The sequence below is a fragment of the Thermobia domestica genome, chromosome 14, assembly GCF_964235325.1.
Source record: "Thermobia domestica chromosome 14, izTheDome1.hap1.1, whole genome shotgun sequence".
Classification (NCBI taxonomy): Eukaryota; Metazoa; Arthropoda; class Insecta; order Zygentoma; family Lepismatidae; genus Thermobia; species Thermobia domestica.
In genome coordinates, this window is record NC_137467.1 from 55,655,163 (window position 1) to 55,677,884 (window position 22,722).

Sequence of the window (22,722 nt, forward strand, 5' to 3'; positions counted from 1 at the left end):
CATTCTGCAACTGCATCAGGACAAAGTTCCAAGTCATGTGGCCAAGATATCAAGGTCTTTGTAAAAACGCATGTCAGCTGCAACTGATATCCATGCTACTCCAATCATGGACATTCCCATTATTAGATGAGGCGATAGTCTTACAGGATACTGTGCTTCTGGACTTTTCTAACGGCTCCTTTCATCACGTCGATTTGACACTGTAAATGGTCTCTGGAAAGCGTGTAAGGAGTGATACAATATAGCCCTGCGGCAGCTGTACCGAAGTTTCCTACAATGAAAACCGTTATGTCCATTCCAATGTCCATCACTCCAAGCGTGATGACTGGGTGGAACGAAAAACAACTTCAATTTGTTTGGATGGAAACAGGGAAACTGACCAGACTCTGAATATGTAATAATCAATAAGAGTTGTTGATTTTGAGTTTAACGTCCCTTTCAGCAGAGGAGTTATATGAGACGGGACCTACTGATTAAGTGGAATTCGAACCGCATGAACTCCCGCCGAAATCGAAACCGGGTCTCACACGCCAAAAGCGCATACTCTAACTGCTTAGCCACGAAGGAGCTTAACATTCAATAAAAATCGTGTCATAAACTAACAGACGTAATACAAAAGAGGAGATTACGCTACATTACCTTAACCTTAAGTTTCTCAACATATAGCGGCTCCAGAGACTTCCATCCATAGATTTTAACGTAAAGCGTAAGGTTCTTAAGTGGTTCTAAAAGATCGGAGACACTGTATACAATTAGAGTATTGTTAACCAGATAAGGGGACACAAGAATGGGGTTAAAGAAACGGATGGCGAAATAGTGCAACATCTTCCAACGTCCACCATATTCTGTTGAAAATAAAAATCGAAAATATTCATCAAAAAATCAATCCACAATAATTGTAACTGAATAGTTTCAACATTCAAGCCTAATAAATTATTACACAACATCTCCACCATTGTAAAATTAGAATTTTATGAAACTCACTGTATTTGAGATTTTACTAATCAGTATATTTTAACCCCTGACTGACGTGGGATTTTAGAGGGCAGCTTAACCGTACGAACGGAAGGGTTTTGTAACTTTGAACCCTTAATTCACTATTTAATATACTGTCTTTAAAACGAGAAACTCCAACCCGAACACGTTATGTAAATTGGAAGTTATTTCATTTCAAACATTGTGCTGGAAAAGTCAGTACAATGTATCGATGTCAGAAACACGTGTAGAAGGGAAGTTCATTATTACATAGGAAGGTCGGAAGCATGTGAAGAAGGGGAGTTCACTATCACGTAGGTAGGTCGGAAGCTTGTGAAGAAGAGTTCACTATCATGTAGGCAGGTTGGAAGCATGTGTAGAAGGAGATGTTACTATCTCGTAGGTACGTTGGAGGCATGTGAAGAAGAATTCACAGTTATGTAGGCAGGTTGGAAGCATGTGTATAAGGGGTGGTTACTATCTCGTAGTCAGGTTGGAGGCATGTGAAGAAGAGTTCAAATCATGTAGGCAGGTTGGAAGCATGGGTAGAAGGGAAGGTTACTATCTCGTAGCTAGGATGGAGGCATGTGAAGAAGAGTTCACTACCACCATGTATGCAGGTTGGAAGCATGTGTAGAATGGAAGGTTACTATCTTGTAGATAGGTTGGAAGCATGCGATGAACGGAATGTCACTTCAAGGTAGGTAGATCGGAAGCATGTGAAAAAGGAGAGGTTATTATCACATAGGTAGGTCGGAAGTATGCGAAAGGAAGATTAATATCACGTAAGTAGGTCGGATGCATGCAAAGAGAGGGGGTATGGTTTGCTGGAAATTTGAAATATAATTGAGTCAAGAAACACTGAAAATATTATTGGATACAAAAAGAAATAATTATAATTAAAAGAAAGTACATTTGATGTCATTGGAATCATGTTGGATTTAGATTAGATAAGAGGTGTTACTTTATCATAATTATGATTTTCATATTGCATGAAGTTAGATATTGTCTTAGTGTACTAACAAACACAGATAATATAATGCATTTATTTCTTTTAACTGTTTTGGGGCCTCACATGGGTACTGTTTTAATTTCTTAAGTTTTTGCCCTAAATGTTTGAGGATTTTAGTTTTCTGATGAAATAAAAAGCTCTTTTCTTGTCTATACATCATGCTATTTTGAGTACGATTGCAAAACTGTTATAAGAGGTCTGGCTAAAAAGAGCAACGGGACTGGTGTCAAAAGTATGGCTTATTTTCATAAACTTATAAATCAAAAGTTTCCCTTCCCCTTCAACATTTTCCCGTCTCCTCTCTTTAAAGATTTGTATATGGAGTTTCCATTGTTGGAAACAATTAAGGAGATCTTCAGGTGTCACTGTCTTGAGTACCACTGCTGATTTCTGCTTCGCCTCTTTTACAGTCTGAAAATGAGTTCCCTTCAAGGCGGATTTCACTTTCAGAAGAAAGGAATGTCACACGGTGCGAAGTTCGGCAAATAACGTGAGTGTCCCATTATTGTCATATTCTTAGCTATCGGAAACTGTTTAACGGTCAAAACAGTATGCGAAGGAGCATTGTATGATGCGTAATCAATTAATTGTTCTTCTACAAAAGTGGTCTTTTCTTTCTTATACGTTCTCACAGCTTCACCAAAACCTGTTGAAATACTGGTTATTCACTGTTTGACCTCATGGTTTGGATTCAATTAAAAATAGCCCATTGATATCAAAGAACACGATGTGTATGACCTTCACTATGGATTTGCTCTTGTGTGTCTTTTCCTTCTTCGAAAGTGAGGGAGTTTTTCAGTGCATAGATTGCCTTTTCGTTTCAGGATCACACTGAATAATTCACCTCTCGTCACTAGTGACAAGTTTCGTTAACAAGTCCTGCTCTGTTTCTAGGCGTTCCATTGTGTCACTGCATAGTGCTTTCGAAAGTCCATCTGCTGCTGCTTGAGGTTTTTCGGTACCATTTTTGCGCAAACTTTGCGGTACAATGATTTAAATACTTGAAGCAAAACATATTGAAACTAAAGAACATGAAGGATAGATTTGAAAGTGATCAGCCAATCAAATTCCACCAAGAATAAGTTTCCGACGATCAACCAATCAGATTGCACCAAGAATAACATTCCACTAATGGTCTTAGACTGTGAGTTATGAATAAAGTTAAGTATAAAACTGTTGTTTCAATTGGTGTTAATAATTATATATCAGATATCAAGTCTTAAATTTTTATACCTATAACCTTAGGCTATTGGTCGTAGTTACAACCCTATGATTCAAAGTGCGAAATTGTTATGTATATCAATACGTTACAATAATTACCTATCAGGTTTCAACTAAGTCCAAAATTTGGAGTTTGAAGGAGGAATCAACGAATCAAATTTCACTAAAGACAAATTTCTACCAATGACCTATAAGTAGAAACTTAAAGTCAAAGTGTGAAATTGTTATTGTTTCAAATCTGTCGGTTTTAATAATTACCTATTAAGTTGCAACTTCTAAATTTTTACATCAATTACCTTAGACTATTACCTGGTCCTAATTAGGTTAACATCCTTAAGTTTGAATTTTGGAACACATGAAAGGACACAAGTTAAACCATACATATTTACTCGAGTTTTAGAAAACAATTATGATTTTGTATTTATTTGACAAATCCTTAATTTATGGGTGGGCCAAATGTAATTTTGCTGAAATTTAAGAATTGTGTCTCGAGATATTCATGTAGAATGAAATACTGTAGGATGTTAAGTTCATGCATATCATCAGAGCTGGATTTCGGTTTGATGAGACCCTAAACTATTGCAGGTAATAGGGGCCCGTTATATGTCCAGTCCTGAACTGTATACTACGTACACATTGCCATGTAACCAATTCATGCAGGCACCCTATATACAGAATTAAGCAAACTAGAGATATTTTAGAAAGCTAGCAGGTGGGGCCCAATTACTTACATCATAGGTCCAATTTTCTGTCCTTTAAATTTTTGGGGACTGATAGAGAGGCCCTAAGCTATAGCTTATTTAGCTTACATGTAAATTCGCCACTGCATATGATCATATTACAATCTAACATTTGCATCTCATGCTAATTCAATTTTCTCGTCAAATTTAAAACTTTGACAAAATATAAAGTGTTTGTTAGTTTTGACAATACATATATCTATATCTATGTATCTATATCTATATCTATCTATATATATCACATTTTTGTGCTCATAGAAATGGAAATGAAATTTTGAGTTTTACGTCCCACGGTTATGCCGGTTAGGCTAAAGGAGACGGTGATAATGAGTAATGAATGAAATGGTGGAATGAAGAAAGTGGGAGGAAACGGGAGAACCCCGAGAAAACCCACGCACACGGTGTTTGTCCACCACAAAGTTCACTTGGCGGGAGCAGGGTTTGAACCCGAGACCCCTAGCACCAGAGGTGAACGCTCTACCACTGAGCCACCGCGGCCCCCTCATAGAAATGGAATAAGCCAGATCAACCAAATTTAGAGAAGAAGAGACATCCCATTTCCCCTATTTTCTTTTGACCACCATCTTGAAATGAAATGGTGCGACTGACAACTTTTGCCGTACCGGTTCTACTGTCTGTCGAAGTAACTTCGAGTGTATGCATAAGCTTATCGCTCTATCTGGTGCCGTTTGCATGACAAATACAAACACACACGGCGTGAACCGTCATATTAGCTTGTCCCTTCTAATAGGGCAGCTAAAAACGATAGAAAAAATGAGTGAGAAGGGACGGTTCGATGGCTTAACGTTTCAATCTCAACCATCCATTTTTTTGGAAAGCGATGTTAACATATAGCATTCAACCTCTCTCCTATGGGGCGATATTGATAAATTCTGAACATTTCAAATTACAGGTAAGTTATCAAGCATTAATAAACACTTTTCTCCTACATACTTGACAAATTATTAATTTACGCGTTCTTACCCACTTAAGCTTTCATGCCGACCTTCCTAGCAAAGGGGGTTAGCTTGCTGCATACCGAAGCTATGGGTCCTTGATTCGAATATCAGTCAGGCATATACATATTTTTGGACTCCATTAGCTTCGCGCATAAGAGGCGTTCCTAAACTCACCTCAAAAAAGAAATCATGATTGACAAATTTTGCTGGTATTCGAAAACTTTTGAACACTCGACGAATGAATTTTCGTAATGGTTCGACAACAACAAAAATATCAATACTATTGAAAGTTTGGATAATCCTCGAAATGTCGATAACATCCGAAGTTTCGAGAATACCAGAAAGTTTGTTAATGAACACTTATTCGAAGTTTCGAGTATACCCCAAATTTATGCAATAATTAGATACCTGAACTTTCGAATACCCGAAACGTCGATAATATTCGAACTTTTGATAATAGTCGAAACTTCCATAATTGTTGAATTTTTATAATACCCGAAACTTCGATAATACTCACAACTTTCGATAATATTCCGAGATTCGACACTATTCGAATTTTCGGCAATATTTGAAATTTTGATAATACACGAAACCTCGATAATTTCAAATACTCAAACGGTTTCGAGTAAACGATGACACCTCGATAAATTTTCACTCTTGAGTTTCGATAGATCCTCAACCTTATCGAACACCCATAATTCATCCAAAATACGTGGCTTTGTTTCAAGGCTAAACTAGAAATAACATTATTATCCTATTTCGTCGTACGGAAAGCATGGAAAATGCATCTCGTTTTATCGTTATACATCACAGGTATGAAACAAAGAAATCGATTTGAACCAAGCAAATAAGTGGATGATGATAATTGATTACACTGGTATACAAAGAGAAATTATGTTTATGTCACAGTAACAAAACAAGCTGTTTCTGGAAGATAATTTGGCCCTGAATCTAGATCAAATTGCAGAATTTCTAGATTGGCCTTAGTTTTCATGTGAAAGTGGTTTTTGTGCATGCCTATGGCAGATTACGTATTATATGTATTTGCCATAAAGAGATGGTCTTGCAGCAATAGTTTTTTACATAAAATTTTTAAAAGCCGGTATTAGTACACAAAGGATTCAAAGGAATGTGCAGCATAGAAGTAAAAATGTTTTCTACTCACTTTCCAGCGAAACTTTCAAAACTCCAGTCGTAAGGTCCAGCAATAGTCAAACAACATTCCTGCATTTTAATTTTCTTGATAACGCTTTTCCGTTTGAGAAATACCCCGATGGAAGCATTCACCATGTTCGTCACTAGTGTCGGGGGCCGCGGTGGCTCAGTGGTAGAGCGTTCACCTCTGGTGCGTGGGGTCTCGGGTTCAAACCCTGCTCCCGCCAAGTGAACTTTGTGGTGGACAAACACCGTGTGCGTGGGTTTTCTCGGAGTTCTCCCGTTTCCTCCCACTTTCTTCATTCTACTATTTCATTCATTTCTCATAATCACCGTCTCCTTTCGCCTAACCGGCATAACCGTGGGACGTAAAACTCAAAAATTTCATTTCATTTCCTTTTGTCACTAGTGGCATCAACGTTATCCGGGAAGAAGTCTAAATGGTTGTTTACGAAATGCAGTTTAAGAAACATGTTATGTGCCATACGGTGATATGATCTCAGTAGTCCATGTACAATATCATCGTAGTTCTCTGCCTTATGGTTGCCTAAAACGTTCTTGCACATACAAAGAAGAGCCATGTCATTTTCTCAACATCACTCAACAAGTCAACAAAATTCTCATCATTCATTAATTTCCTAATTTTCGGTCCTACAAATATTCCTTCTTTTTACTTTAGCATCACTGGTCTACGGAAACTTCTCTCGCAAGTAGATGGATGCACGAGATGTATGGTCCATACCTTTCACAAAGTTTTTGGTAAGTCCCAATTTAATGTGCAGTGGAGATAAATACGCATTTTTATGGTAAACAAGAGGAGTGTCCGCCACGTTTTTATGTTTAGGCAGCAGTTCATTGCGAGCAGGCCATTTTTCCCCACAATAATGACTTTTTGTCCCTGCTGTCCCACTCACATAGAAATCACCAGTACTTTGTGTACCCCGGTTGCATGCCAAGCAGAATAGCAATTACCTTTAGATCTCCTCAAATATTCCATTTATATTTGTCATATTGGATAAGAGTGAAAAGCAGTTTAAAAGTCTCATAAGTTTCCTTAAGATTAACTGCATGAGCAATCAGAACAGAAGTAAATTTATACCCTTGTGGAGAACTGCTTTGAGACTCTATTTACTAGAATCTATGAACAGATGTCACTCATTTACACTGTATGCATGGATAATGTAATAATGAATTCGATGTTATTACAAAAAAAAAAAAAAAAAAACATGCCACCATCCTTTGAGAAATATTCAGAAAAAAAAACAGCATGGCAGTCACGAAAAACACTCACTTGTGCATTAGGAAAAAGAAGATTCCGTCCTTTCAATCATGAAGTTAAAAGCTCAGCTTACTGCTTAGACCAATTTAAATTGCGACCAAGGCCGTTGAGATCATCTTGTGACAAAATGTGTGGGGTATTTGATACACAGGGCAGTTCAAATGTTGGAACGGCATGAATGGCTTCCCCATCTTCTGAACCTTGTTCATGCTCGTTACCAGATTTATCGATATTTATTATCACATTTTCTGGAGGCACTAGTACCGGTAATTCATCACTGTGGCATACAGGTCTCATAGTAGATGGTAATTTCGGGAATTGCATACTCTTCTTTGTTTTCGACGTGATTCCAGCTATTTTTGTTAGAGAAAATAACAGTGTGTTGTGTGATCCGTTGGTTCCCGCCAAATCATTGGAACAGTAAAAGGCATAGTCGTGAACCTTTTGCCCAGACAGTCAGGAGTCGAACACAAGTCAAGCACCATATGTAGGGCAACTATTTCTTGTCTTGTTTGCCAACCTTACACCCAAAATAAAGTTCGTAACACTTCTTTACGAGCGAGATCAATTGTCGTTTTTGCAACTTGAGAGTCAGCTCCCCACAGATATAAGAAAACGAATTTCCACTATTGACACAAGTATGAGGCGTTTTGTTCTTCTGAATGACCACAACATTCAAATTTCACTAACCTAGAACAACATGCAACCACTTCCCACGCCATCAGAACTCACAATGCTGCGATACAGGTTGCAAGAATCACAACGCATTCTCTGTGATTGAATATGACTTACCGGCAATGTTGCTAAACATTACTTATTTCCTGGATTATGTTCCTTGACCTCAGGGGCATGCAGCGGAATTCTTTGCATTTTTTCTCGATTTTATCTCACTTTGTCTGAACTTTATTTCAATCAATAAATCTGCAAGATACTTAAATTCAGCTATGGCAGAATAAACCATATCAGCGTTTTTATCGATTTTCAAGGATTTCAATGAGGTCGTAACATGTCACAAGAAAACTGAGTCCGATAGACAAAAACTGATTTTATTTTCGAATTTAGCACCCTTTACTTAGTTTAGAATACTATTCAGATTCTATGTGACAAAAATCTTGTTCACCAGGGTTATTCGTATGCGTGGCATACCAGGTATGCCAAAAATTTTAAAAGGGTAAAAAACAGTTTGGTAAGATTGGTGTAGAAGTTTTGTATAGAAATAACTTTTAAACGTATATTAAACAGAATTGTTAATCACTTTTGAATGTGGTAGTAATTATAGCAAATGTTAAAGTATAGCAATTGTCTGCATTTTCAAAATATCAAGGTAACACTCGTGAACGAGGGCCTTGCCAAGTGGTATGCACATGCCTTTAATATTACAACCACTAATAGTACTGCCATAATTTTTTTTTTTTTTTTTTTGAAGTTCTCATAAACTGTATACGAGGGCTGCTGGAAAAGTTTATGCAAACTATTACGTACAGAGACGCCAGCGTTCCTATATTATAAAACCCGGAAGAATATAATTTATATATTTAAATTTTATTTGATTGTTTGCTTATGTCTTATTCGTTTATTGTCCCTACCAGTTTGAAGAAGTATCACAGAAACCGCTCTTCGGAATGCATCAACAGCTGCTTCAGACTACATAAATTACTCACTACTCATCTTATTTTTCATGTGTGGAAACAGGCAAAAAGAAGTCGTTTAGGTGTTAAATCAGGTGAATAAGGACAATGAGCCATTAAATTGACATTTTCACTGAAGAAATCAACAGTTTAGGTTTATTAGTTCATTGAGCGACGATTTGGGTTTATTTTACGCAATTCACTGATAACCTCTCGCAAACAAATTGCAATCTACAATTCAGAACTTCTACTAATTCGATTCTCTAAAGTTACGATTATCTCATATTTTGTGTAACTGAAGAAGCAAGCAATCATTTCCTTCCAGCACTCCTCGAACGAACAACTTTTCTTAGTTTCGGTACACTATGAAACACCAAAACAAAAATGAAATGAAATCTTTGAGTTGATTATGTCTGTTAGGCTAAGAGAGACGATGATTAAAGCAAGTGAATGATTAAGGAAGAATTAGCGGAATGAGAAAGTGGGAGGAAACAGGAGGACAACGAGAAAATCCATGAGCACGATGTTGTCCACCACAAACTTCCTTGGTTATTGTCCCTGGTTCGAGATCCCACGCACCAGAGGGAACTTCTTTACCACTGAGCCATCGTGCCTACTTGAAACACTCAAACAGTATAGTGCTGTATAGTTTCGAGTACGTACGAATAGATCCAAATTTGTTGATTTATTTATTTATTTCACAATCACCAGATACAGCTCAGAGGCCATTTTACACTGGATATCTAACAATAACAATAACAATGGAAAGAATTTGGGAAGGTATCGGCTAGGGCCTGTTTAGTAGGTATCATAACGGCATTTGCCTGGTAGGACTGAGGAAACCCCTGGAAAACCACAATCAGGATGGTGGGCAGTGGAAATCGAACCCTCCACCTCCCAAATACGAAGCCAACGCTCTACCACTTGAGCTATTTCGCTTTCGTTCTTACAGCGATGTGGTATGCCAAATTTAACTCAACGGTTGAATTGTTTGAGTATTTCTTTACATCAATTGAGACGAGCCTGTTTTCGAGCTCCGGTCAACTTGTATAAAGTTTCCGTACGTTCAAGAGATATTGCAGAATCATATGTATTGCTTTTATGTCATGTTCGAAGATGCCTTAATCTCACGGTATGTCACCTACCAATCTCTCTCAATTATTTGACACACACAGGGATAGGACAAAATGTCGTGACCAAAACATCGCTGATCAAAATCTTATGGGATAAAAACCTTGCGTGGCCAAAACCTTGCCGCTCAAAACCTCGCTGACCAAAATCTTGCCTGGTCTAAACCTCACCGTCCAAATCCTCGCAGACCAAAATCTCGCTTAGCCAAAAACTTACAGAATGAAATCTTTCCTTAAAATTTACTCAATGAGTTCCTTAAAATGCAATTCCATATTATCATTATTATTATTATTATTATTATTATTATTATTATTATTATTATTATTATTATTATTATTATTATTATTAATATACAAAACATCGTGTGTATGGGCTTTCTTCTGGTATTCTCGTTTTTTCCCCACTTTCTTCATTCCATCATTTCCTTCATCCTCATCATTTACCTCTCCTTTAACCTACAAGACATAATAAGAGGGAAGTAAAAACTCAGATATTATTTCATACTTTCATAAATATTGTTCGATTTTGTTAGAATTTCCTAAGGTCACCGCCTAAATGAAATAAAAACCATCCCATCTATGTTGAAAACTTGAACGAGAAAATGTCGGTTGGTTCACGAGCTATTACGTCACAAAAGCAAGTACTTTAATTTTTGTGTATTTCCGTGTGTCTCCCTTCCTCTCCGCCAACCCGTCAAAGTAAAATGATAAAAGCCATCCCAAACGGTAGCCTGATCTGTGTGGCAAATTGGATCGAGATTGGACTCGTGGTTCAAGAGTCATTAAGTTTTAGTTATTTATATATATATATATATATATATATATATCCCCCTCCTCTTCGTTGTGCCGTCAAAGCGAAATTACAAAAGAGATTCCAGGCCCGAACCTCATCTCTGTTGAAAATTTGATCGCGATTGGTCGGGTGGCTCAAGAGGTATGATGTCACAAACATAGTCATTTTCATTTCTATATATATACAGATTTTCAAAACATGCGTTAGATTATTTTATTTTCATTATTTTAACGCAATTATGTGTTATACAAAATATATACATATAGCAATATATAGAGCATTCTCCATCGAAGAAATCGTCACGACTAGGTTTTATACTGACGACATTTCTTCCCAGGCGAGATTACTTTCCGCGTAGTTTAGACTAGATGAAATTTTGTCTCCCGATATGACAATCGCAATTTATGACCAGGCGAGAGTTTGGGTATGGGGAGATTTTGGGACCTGATATTTTAGCAAGGCGAGTTTTCGGCCTGGAAAGATTTTGGCCCGCGAGGTTTTGGACAGGTGAGGTTTTGGCCCAGCGAGATTTTGTCCCGCGAGGTTTTGGGCGGCGAAGTTTTGGGCAGGCGAGGATTTGGCCTGACGAGATTTTGTCCCGCGAGGTTTTGGGCGAAGATGTTTCAGTCCGCGAGGTTTTGTACGCAAACCACACACATAATCAATGTTACTGGCAACAAGAGACATGGACGTAAAGCTTGCACGAATTTATTGCTGAGGAATACGTGACCACGCTGGAATTCGGAAAACCCATTGTTATAAATCTACTGGATAATGCTTCGTTCCCAAAAGCAAAGTGAAACCTGTCGCTGTAATAACAGTCAGTCGGTGAGTGTTAAACTACATTTGATATCATAAAAACCCATTGTCCGAAAGCGTTCACGAAAAATTTCCCATTTGTCACTCCAAAATACTTCTTTAAACTGTTGTGAAAAATAAACGAATAGGCGTAAACAATCAATCAATACTATAGTTTAAGCATAGAAAGGCCTATTCTTCCGAATTTCATAATAACAGAATGCTAGCGCCACTGCAAGTAGTAGTTTTCAGTAACTTCTCCAGTAGCCCTTGTAATTAATTGCCTGTATATGTTTTACCTATTGAACTCCAAGAAGGCGCCGGCCAGATCTGATTGAGTTGCCAATAAAGAGCTCCCATTGTGTTTCCTATACCAGGTTCCATTATATTACGCATATTGCGCCGAAAAAACTCAGTTCCTGTTTTGATAGACATTGCTTGATCTATCTGCAATAAAAGGTTAAGTATTAGATAATTATTATCGATAATACTAGTCAATAAAAAATGTTTATCCATTAAATACAGAGCATGGTGGTCCTTACTAATTCGAGCTTACTGACTGCGAAAATGCAATTAGTTTCTCCATATCACCCACTATTTTTAAGTTACTGCGCTTCTAGAATAAGCATAACTGATAGCAAAAACATATTAGGAGTATACATTCCTACACTGAGCAGTTACACTGAATAAAAATTTGTAATTAAATTGCCAAATATCAATGTAAAATCATTTACGCTTCATTTTGTAAGTTGATATACATCTTCTTAGATTAAATTACTAAATGGCAAAATTTGTTGTTTTCCTTACAGTAAATTTATGAGAATATATGATATTTTTATTAATAAAAATGTAATTTTACACCATTTCAGATAAGTAATTTTACTTTATAGGTGTAAATTGATTTACATAGGGGCTTGGTAAACATATTGACCACCGTTTTTTATATATATATAAATTTACCTATGAAATTTTTTACAGTGTACAATATCACAACTTACCATAAAAGCACTTAGTATTATGCCCTCACTTCGATTTATACGATAATATACACAATATTCATTTACTAGATGACCGTGTAGAAGTATCATAATGATTCTCTCCTTTCATATGTAGATCCTTTTCGCTTAAAAATCTAATGAGCCATCCCATCTACCTTTATAGGCACCTTCCATTTGAAAATGCCCTAATGAAACATTTTTCCAAGGGACCCGTAAAGACAAGATTTTTGCTTGTTTCTTGTTGGAAAATCATAAATCATGAACTAGATCATTCAAAGTAAGTTGTTTTATTAAATATGGTATTTGATTTGGAAATTCTTTTATTTGTTTAAGTTTTGAGTCTCTTTCTAGTTATAAGGCTATATGAGACGTGAGCCTTAGAGTTTATAACGTTTAATGTTATATAATAGCCCTGAGTTTGTTATATTAAAATTATAGAAATATTTCAAAAGTAATTCATATACCAGCTGTTCAAATGATAACACAAGAAATCGAAATTATTTGAATTACTGTATTTTTCATGGATTTTCTGTATTTAACTTATTATTTTCATAATTAATCTCCTTTATAAACGAACTTAGGTCTACATACATCCACTATGGCTTCCTCTCATATTATATAAAGAACTATCCAATAATAAAAAGATTCTACATGTTTGGCCACAAAAAGGAGGAAATGATACCTTACAACACAGACCATAAGGAATGATATCATAAGATACGGACCATTATCCTTAATAACGTATACATATTTCTACAAGTTGTTACAAGTTTGAGGTGGAATCCGGATTACCGTAATGTGTTAAAATTTCAACATGAGAGAATGCTGAAATTTTAGTGCGTTGCATTGTTTCGGATTCCACTCAGTGGTGGATCTAGAGCTTTCTGGGTGAGGAAAAAAAATAAAGCTATTATTTGTATATTTTTGAAAGTTTATAGTACACTCTTGATATACCTATCATTGTTTGGGTTCTTGCTGCCCCATTTCCCCAGTTTTTACCTTCTAGATACGCATCTGATTCCACCTTACACTGTAGTTTCAAGTCTCATATTGACTTGGTGCTGAAAAGGTAGGCTAAACGTCAACAAATAAGTGAACCAAGGGAATGTCTTCCTACATGCATAAAGCAATGCATACTGTAAAGTGTTTCCCATAAAATACAGATCTAGTGCTGATGAGATGAAATTTTCAATAATCTTGATATTCTTGTTCAAATAGCCGGTAAGATTGACCAAACACACCTAGCTGTCGTCAACGTGTTTTTGGGCTCGGATCACATTATTGGTGTGCCAAATACACACTTTTTTAAAATTTTAAATTATAGCAAACCGCATAAATATTATGTTATTTGTAAACCTGGATGTTTAATCCCTATGGGGATTTTCTTAATACACAGCTCACTTCTCCATTTGATATAGTATTTAATTCAGCTTGCATACCTGTACCAAAACCAATGTGAACCAATGTAATTAATATATTTCTTAAAAGGGTGTTGTTACGATACTTTCTTACTTGCTTATTTGCTAGAGTAAAAAATCTTGGAAATTAAATTCTACCCATTTCCAAACCAACTATATCTCTAAAATTATGTACAGATAGGAAGGCAATATATGACCAATTTTAGAGGTAAAAATTGAGAATATAGTTATTGTTATTTGAAATTAACACTATGAAACCACATATTGCGTTCAATGATCCTCTTTCTTTATTCTGGCCAACCAGGGCCGTAACTTGTGGGGGGTTGGGGGCAACTTTCCCCAGGGAAGCTTCCCGCCGTTCGAGGAGGGCCCATTTTAAGACAAAATTTTCTTACTTCACATATGATACGACGAATATGAAATTATAAATGTAGCGTCAAACAAGTTGACTACATACATAATCAAAACAACATACAAAAGGTAAATAACACAAAAATGAATCGTGGGCCCATTTCAGTAAAAAATGTCTACTATTAGGGGCCCTAGGAATAATATTTATTTGTATGGCTTTGAGATTTATCAATATTGTCCCCTTAATTAATTTGTCATGTGTGGAACGGACTTAGGGCGTACTTAACGGCCCCACAGACCTTGCCGTGCGGGGAGGCATATGCTCCGGGACCCATAAAGAGTAAGAGAAAAATAGAAAGAGGGATCCCAAGAATTAGAAAAACAACTTTTTCTAGGGCCCAAATAAGCATATTAATACTCCCCCCCCCCCAGAAAAAATGTGAGTTACGGCTCAGCGTCAAACCCATAGTTCTCTCACTATAGAACGTTTGTGCTCAGAAAATTATGGCACGCGGTTTTCACAGGCCTCTTTGGAAATTAACCCAACACTATTTAACCCTTTCACTACCATTTTTTTTTTTTTTTTTTTTTTTTGAAGTGAGAAACATTAATATATGGTTACTTTAATTTGTTTTCAAACATAAATATAAAAACAACATTTTCCGCTGTTTCGTTTTTCGACGTGGGAAGGGCGGGCCATATGTATGTCACTGATATTTTTACGTGAGACCTATATGTCCCAGTGGTAGTGACATGAATGATCACCTTGTATTTTCAATTATGATACGTATATTGTCGGGAAAACAGTTGGGTCGTACTTATATTTTACATTTCGGTATCCTTTTCCAAATGACAGTACATGCAACCACTGCTTTATCACTAACACTTTGTTCTTCACTTTCATCTGTCCCATTATCGCCACGGTCACTTCCATTACTGTCTATTTGATAATGTTCATAAGAATTCTGTAAACCATTAGCAGGCTTCTCTTTACCAGTGCAACATGGATTTATTGCAGTAGCCTGTGGTAAATTACCACGGGTCCTCTGAGAATGTATCGTGGGACACATATGTCTCAGTGGTAGAGAAAGGGATAAGGGATTCCCCAGAATCAGAAACAAATTATAGTCTGACGATGCCAGGTCTGGGCTATACATGAGGGCATTAAACGGTTCAGCCAATTTCACTCCATTTCTGACGGGTCGTTAAATACGAATAAGGTCTGGTTTTGTCAATGTGATATACAAGACTCTTTCTTTTGACAATTGATCGTCTCTTTTCAATTGCTAGATAATCTCGCGCTATCGTTCTGCTTGGCGGCAGCAGCTTTATTATATACGATGTCCTAATTCCATCAAACAAACAGCATAACCGTGCTGGGCGCCAGTATAAGTTTTGCTACGAACTGTGGAGCGTCTCCGCGAAATTTCTCCCACATTTGCCGTAGATTATCCACGTCTCATTACTCGCGATCAACCCTTCAAAAATAGTTCGAGTTCGCTACATTTCAGTAGAGATTCACAGATGGAAATTCGATCGGGTAAATGTTTTTAAGTTAGATCATGTGGCACCCGAACGTCGAGTTTTTTTCTATAAGGATTTTCCTGCAAAACGATTTGACACTATTTAAATGTTTGGCTGTGTCATAACTGTTTCGTCTTCTTCTTCTAAGCTTTTTCCCAGTTAGCTGGGGTCAGCTTTTTGGATCGCTACCCAAAAATCTGTTTCTATCTTGTGTGATATCTGCTGTGACGCCACATTGCATTATATTTTTCTTAACATAATCTACCTACTTCTTGTTCGTCCAGTTGTATTCTAGTATTGTCGATTACATTTTTCCTGAAAGGACAATCTAAATATTCTTAGTTCTACTAATTCTAAGCCTTTTACACTCCAATGCTCCCTCTCCAGGCATTTAATTTCTCTTGCAGAGCTGCCTTGGTCTCACTCACCAGTAGTGCTCTCAACGGGTCGGGTCGGGTTGAAGACCGACCCGACCCGACCCGTGACCAGAATTGATTGACCGGACCGACCCGTGATCCGATCCGATTAACCTGACCGGACAACCCGACCCGAGCTGACCCGATTGAACCGACCCGAGTGACCCGACCCGAGCTGACCCGATTGACCCGACCCGAGTAGCCTGACTCGACAACTCGACCCGAGCTGATCAGACTGACCCGACCCGACAACCCGACCCGAGTTGACCCGACCCGACCGGTTTCAGAGCACTACTCACCAGCACGATGTCATCCGCAAATAGCTTATTCTACGGTGCTAACTCTGGGATATTCATTGTAAAGTTAATCCATCACAATTGCAAAAAGGTATGGGCTAAGACTACATCACTGATGAAGCCCCACTTGAGCTGCGAAATCTTTTGTTATTCCGCACGCGCTCTTCACTTCTGTCCTACACCCATTATACATATCTTTAATTGTACAGATGTATGAGTTTCGAACACCGACTTTTGCTAGAATATCATCTACTTTTTCTTTCATTGTTTGCCCACTATGAGGGGTCTTTTGGAGATGGGAATTTCTATAATGGTAGAGTCTGAACTACTTTCTGGCTGGTGCTTTTGATAACGTATCTTCCCCAGAAACAGCAAACAATTCTTCACGAGTTTGAGCAGTCTCTATTCATATAAAATTGTTTAATGTAGTGTAGTTTTGCAGGGAGTTCACTCATCTTCAGGGGCCAATACCTTACCTCTGATTATTATAGGAGTTTCACCACTTTTTGGACACATACTAGCTTCCACTGTCAGCTGTCAAAAGGCATTAGGCCCGTCGAAAGTTGTATACCTAGAGATTCAGATCACTAGTGTCATTTTATACGCAAAAGGCTAGATATATTTTAGACGATCATATATATATATGCACTGTACGTTACCATAAAATATAAGCTAAATATTTACCTATACTTACTTGTGACAAGTATGGAATTATCTCCATGTCATAAGACATATTTGATAGCCTGCACGAAAAATGATCCTTAATATTCATATATATAATATCATTTCCTAGCTCTTGATGTTGTCTCAATGTAATAAAACGCTCGACAGACTTAGAATTACTTGTATCTATGGCAGTTGATATTGTTTCCATGGATGGGTACGATTGAAAGCCAAATTCAGATATAAATCTGGCAGCTGGGTAAATCTGGAAATTCCAAGACATAGCACTGTACCGGTAGAAATGCGCTGCAAATAAACATTAAAAATAAGTTTTAAAAAAATACCAAAATCAATAAAATATTAAATAAACTTATATGATACTCATTTTGCGGAGAAGCAAAAAATGATCATTATAATCTTGTCCTTTTTTAGTGTATGTTTTACTGCTGACTCAACCAAAGATTTCGATCCCCATATTTTAAAAACATGTTAGGAAAATGTTGGCTGATACAGTGGTAGGTCTTGAGGGAAGTCACATTGGTAAAAATAAATAAATAAATAAATATTGTACATGTTATAGAAGAAAAAAAGTACCTACATCCTAATTCTTGAATATAAGCACTACAATGTTACATAAGCTTCCCTTCCTTAGCTTATAGTCATAAAAGTTTAATTTGCACCGATGTGACTACCCTAAGACACGCCACAGTCATATTAACAAAGCCCCAAAACAACTTTCAAAAAGAATAATTTCCACCAATATACGACGTGTGAAGAAAGCATTTCCAAAAGTTTCTGGCCTGTGGTAACAAAAAAAATTAGTGCATCAATTTCAACTGTCTAATTGGTTATTTCGTTGGAGGTAGTCATCTAAACCACTTGATGTGCGTTGAGCTTGCATACTCCATGACAATGCTCTAGTCAGGGGCGGATCCAGGACGGACTTCTGGGGGGCGGTGGATTGTAATACTGCTACTTAGGGCTACTTTTAAGAGCTTCAAACTCTGGGATGGATTTTTTATATATAAAATAAGAAAATTTGTTCTGGGAGCGGGACTATTGCCCCGATCGCTCCCCCCATTGGATCCGCCCCTGGCTCTAGTTCACAGAGCTGTTGATCTCAATGCTGCAGTGAAAGTCTGTGACTTTGACGCGATTCAGCACTCACCGTTCAACCCAAATTCAACAATAGTTGTGTGGACTGAATCATTATCATGAAATGTGTAAGCTCAGCACACGGTGTCTGATTCAAATGACTCTCTCCAACGAACTGACGGCCCGACGCAGCTAGATGGTTGAAGCTGATACATTATTTCTTCCATAGATGGCACTATATATGCAATGAACTGATCATTACCAGTGGCGCGACATTTCAGTATCAGAAAGGGAACTTCTGGAAATATCCTAGTAGTACGAGACGAGATAGTGGAATGGCATAAACAGATGATGGCAACATACGAGAATCCCTAGATCCATAAGTAACATGTCTCCAAAGCTATCGAATACTATATCAATTTTGTTCTTTTTCTCCCATCGCTACTGTTCCTCAACGCCAGGTTCTCTCCGTGTGGTTTGCTCACAACAGAAGTAGCAACCTGTAACGCCACTAAATCTCAAATTGAAAATGTCTGGTCTAAGAGACACGGAATGGTCACTGCGTCATATAATGCCGTTGTTTTGAATTAACGCCCAATGTCAATGTCTCTTGTCGTCGCGAATTCTGTCGAGGAATTTGAAGCTTAAAATATACAAAACGATAATAATGCCTGTTGTTCTGTATGGCTGCGAAACATGGTCACTTACTCTGAGGGAAGAACATAGATTGAAAGTATTTGAGAACAAGATACTGAGACGAATATTCGGACCTAAGAGGAACGGGAATGGGGAATGGCGGAAATTTCATAACGAGGAACTACATAATTTATATGGTTTACCCAACATTGTTAGACTCGTCAAGTCTAGGAGGCTTAGGTGGGCGGGTCATGTAGCTAGAATGGAAGGAAGTAGAAACGCTTTCAAAGTCTTGACTGGAAGACCAATCGGAAAACGACCATTAGGAAGACCTAGGCGCAGATGGGAGGACAATATTAAGATGGATCTCGCAGAGAATACAAAGTAGAAACTGCATGCAGTTACCTAAGGATAGAAGTCGGTGGAGAGCTTTTGTGAACGTGGCATTGAACCTCCGGGTTCCATAGGCCATAGAGTTAGTTAGTTATCTTAACACAAATCCGCCATCAACAGTATTCACGAACCCTAGGGTAAATTCGCCAACATATTGTTTACCCTTCTGTTTCCATTTTTGACTGTCGTAAAATCAAGAATGAATAATTTATTACAGCATGTTTTAATAAACTATCCTATCTTCTAATAGGGTTCGCACTGAAATTCGGATATTGATTTCCCTGGCTTTCTTTCAAATTCCATGTAAATTTTCCCTAATCCGGGGCATTGTGAACGCCGTCGGTTATGGTTAGGTTTGATTATTAAAAAAAAAAAAATCGGACTCCAGCATTCCCATAACCGTCCTGTCCTCTTTTTTTTATTTTCTATATACGATATAAGCTTACTTTCTTACTGTAAATACTTAGTTATGAGTGAAACTTCCTGAATTTGGAATACAATAATATACCAATTGAGAATGTTCCAAAAGCATTGCTAGAAAGAATGGAAAGATGGAGTGGGAAAGATAACTATGATTATTCCTACATATAAAATTAAATCTTTCTGTCCGCACCTTCTTCTCTTTCTCGCAAAAAATTGTTAAATATCATTTCTCTTTGAGCTACGGTTCCCGAGATATGACTCCTTAAATCTCCCGAAATCTATACTATTTTAGGCCCATATCTCGGGATCTGTAAGTCATAGAGAGATTATATTTGTTGATCAACACCAATATCATTTCTCTACAATGTTGCCACACTTGGTACAATTGTACCAAATTCATCCCTTTTTGTCATTCTTCGGCCCGTTGGTACTACGCTGGCATTTTCAGCCCCTTTTGTGGAAAAGTTGGTACAATTCTACCCAATTCGGCACCATTTAACAAATACTTGTCACATTTTCAAAAGTGTCAGTAAGACTTTTCCTACATCTCACGTTACTCATACTGTGTGTTGGATTCTTAAAAAATGCTGTTGAACATTCATTCTGTGACGCTGTACCACATAATACTACGAACTTTGTATGGAAAATTCGTAATTCGAAGTCTATCGGGAAACAAGTGAAGCTAGATGGGTGCATGAAGCGGACGAAAAAGAAGCAGTGTGGTGGACATTTTAGCTTGGAAAAAAGAAAAAAACGTTGAATTAAGTGTTCGATATTCTGGATTCTGGTTACTTTGAAATTGAGACGCGTTTGATTTCCTTACGAAACACACTAAAGATGATGACTGTTTTCCGTTTTAATTTGCGGCCTTTGCTAGATAATTTTCATCTACTTCCACGATTGTTCGGGGTCCTCCTATTTGAATGTTAATTTTTTTTTTATTAAAAAAATAGCACTTTCTTGATTGGAACTCTTGGAAGAGGGGGAGGGGGAGTGTTCTAGTACTTTACCTCGTTTAGTTTTAGAACTATGTATTACACTGGTATAAAATAATGAATTCAACCCTTTTTGTTTCAATTTGGTACTATTTTTCAGCCCACTTTAGAGCTAGGACTGTGGCAACACTGTTTCTCTATAAGTTACGGTTCCCAAGATATGGCTCCTTAAATCCGAAAATCGGCCATTTTTGGGCCAATATGTCTTGAATGGTAAGAGTGACGCGAAAAAATCCATCGCTTGCTCAGATAGTTTTTGTTGCTCTATCGAATGGAGGGCTCAACATTGAAAAAAAATGCAAATAACAGACAGACAGACACACAGACATAGAGAATTTAGTAACGTATTTGTTAAGTTCATTGGTCAGTACCAAATGAAAATTATATAGTAACGATATATTTAATATCTCGGTATTCCGAATACTCTCATAAACAAATAAGTATTAAACATATAACTTCCTCTATTTCTTTGATTATCTGCAACGAGCAATCCTAATTTGCTTTTTTTCTTTTTCCGTAACATTTGACTTTCTGATTTTGTTATTTTTCTTCTCAAAACTTGAAATTTTACCGCCTTTCGTAATTCCTCAAGCTTTTTTATTTCTACAGATAACTTTCATTTTTCAATCTTATTTGTGAGTCTGTCTTGACCCTTTAGAGGCTCCTTTATATCTTCTGTGAGCAGCTAAAATCAAATTCGTGACTCTTCTGTGAAATATAGAAGATTTGTATAACTGTCGCATATTTTGAAGAATTTCCGTAATTCACTTAAATATCCATGGCTTTCAAGGTTAGTGTGAACTAGTGCTCTGAAACGGGTCGGGTCGGGTCAACTCGGTTCGGGTTGTCGGGTCGGGTCAGTCGGATCAGCTCTGGTCGGGTTGTCGGGTCAGGCTACTCGGGTCGGGTTGTCGGGTCGGGTCAGTCGGGTCAGCTCGGGTCAGGTTGTCCAGTTGGGGTATTCGGATCGGGTTGCCGGGTCGGGACAATCGGGTCAGCTCGGGTCGGGTTATTCCGGTCGGGTCGGGTCAGCTCGGGTCGGGTTATCGGGTCAGATAGGGTCGGGTTGTCGGGTCGGGTCAGTCGGGTCAGTTCACTTTGGTCAACTGAGTTTAAGTTGAGTTTAAACTCGGCTGGAGTCGAAAGCTGCTGTTTTTCACTAGCTGCCTAATTAAAAATAGCAATTTTCAATTGATTTTATAGAAACCATAAATCTATTTTGAACACTTGCAGCTAGTGTTTTTATGGTAAATGCTTATTTTTGTACTTGTGTGTATTTTAATTTTTAAATGTGGAAGATTGATTTTACCAATCGACTGCAATATTAATATCTACGCCAATATGGAGTCTGGATTTAGAACAAAACTAGAAGTTGTTTAAGCAAGGCCAAAAGAAAGATTGGATATGGACGACCAAGCCCAAGCAGGGCCGCGGTGGCTCAGTGGTAGAGAATTAATGTCTGATGCATGGTGTCGATGGTTCGATCCCAGCTTTTGCTAAGTGGGCTTTGTGGTGGAAAAACGCCGTGTAGTGGGTTTTCTCGAGGTCCTCCTGTTTCCTCCCACTTTCTTCCTTCCACCATTGCATTCATTTCTCATGGTCACCATATCCCTCAGCCTCGGTGCAGAATCGAGGGACCTTAAACTGAATATTTCATGTTATTTCACCAAGCCCAAGAACATCGATACAAGAATAAGATAAAGATTGGATATGCAATACGAAGTGCATAGTAATCTTGCTCTTGGCCTTGTTTTGGTGATCACCAAGTAGCGATGAGCACATTTTCTTGCTTTCCGTATAGTACGAAAGACCATAATCAAAATC

The 22,722-nt window shown here is 37.7% G+C and overlaps 1 protein-coding gene across 1 annotated transcript in view; it reads right to left on the reverse strand.

Annotated features, from left to right (window-relative positions):
- LOC145669676 (beta-mannosidase-like) overlaps positions 1-22,722 on the reverse strand; it is a 186,983-nt gene that overhangs the window by 69,027 nt on the left and 95,234 nt on the right. The window contains exons 11-13 of the mRNA XM_081737932.1: positions 17,388-17,662; positions 11,990-12,137; positions 640-845 (exon numbers count right to left, since the gene is read on the reverse strand). Of these exons, the coding sequence (XP_081594058.1) occupies positions 640-845; positions 11,990-12,137; positions 17,388-17,662 (629 nt within the window). The remainder of the gene's footprint in view (positions 1-639; positions 846-11,989; positions 12,138-17,387; positions 17,663-22,722) is intronic.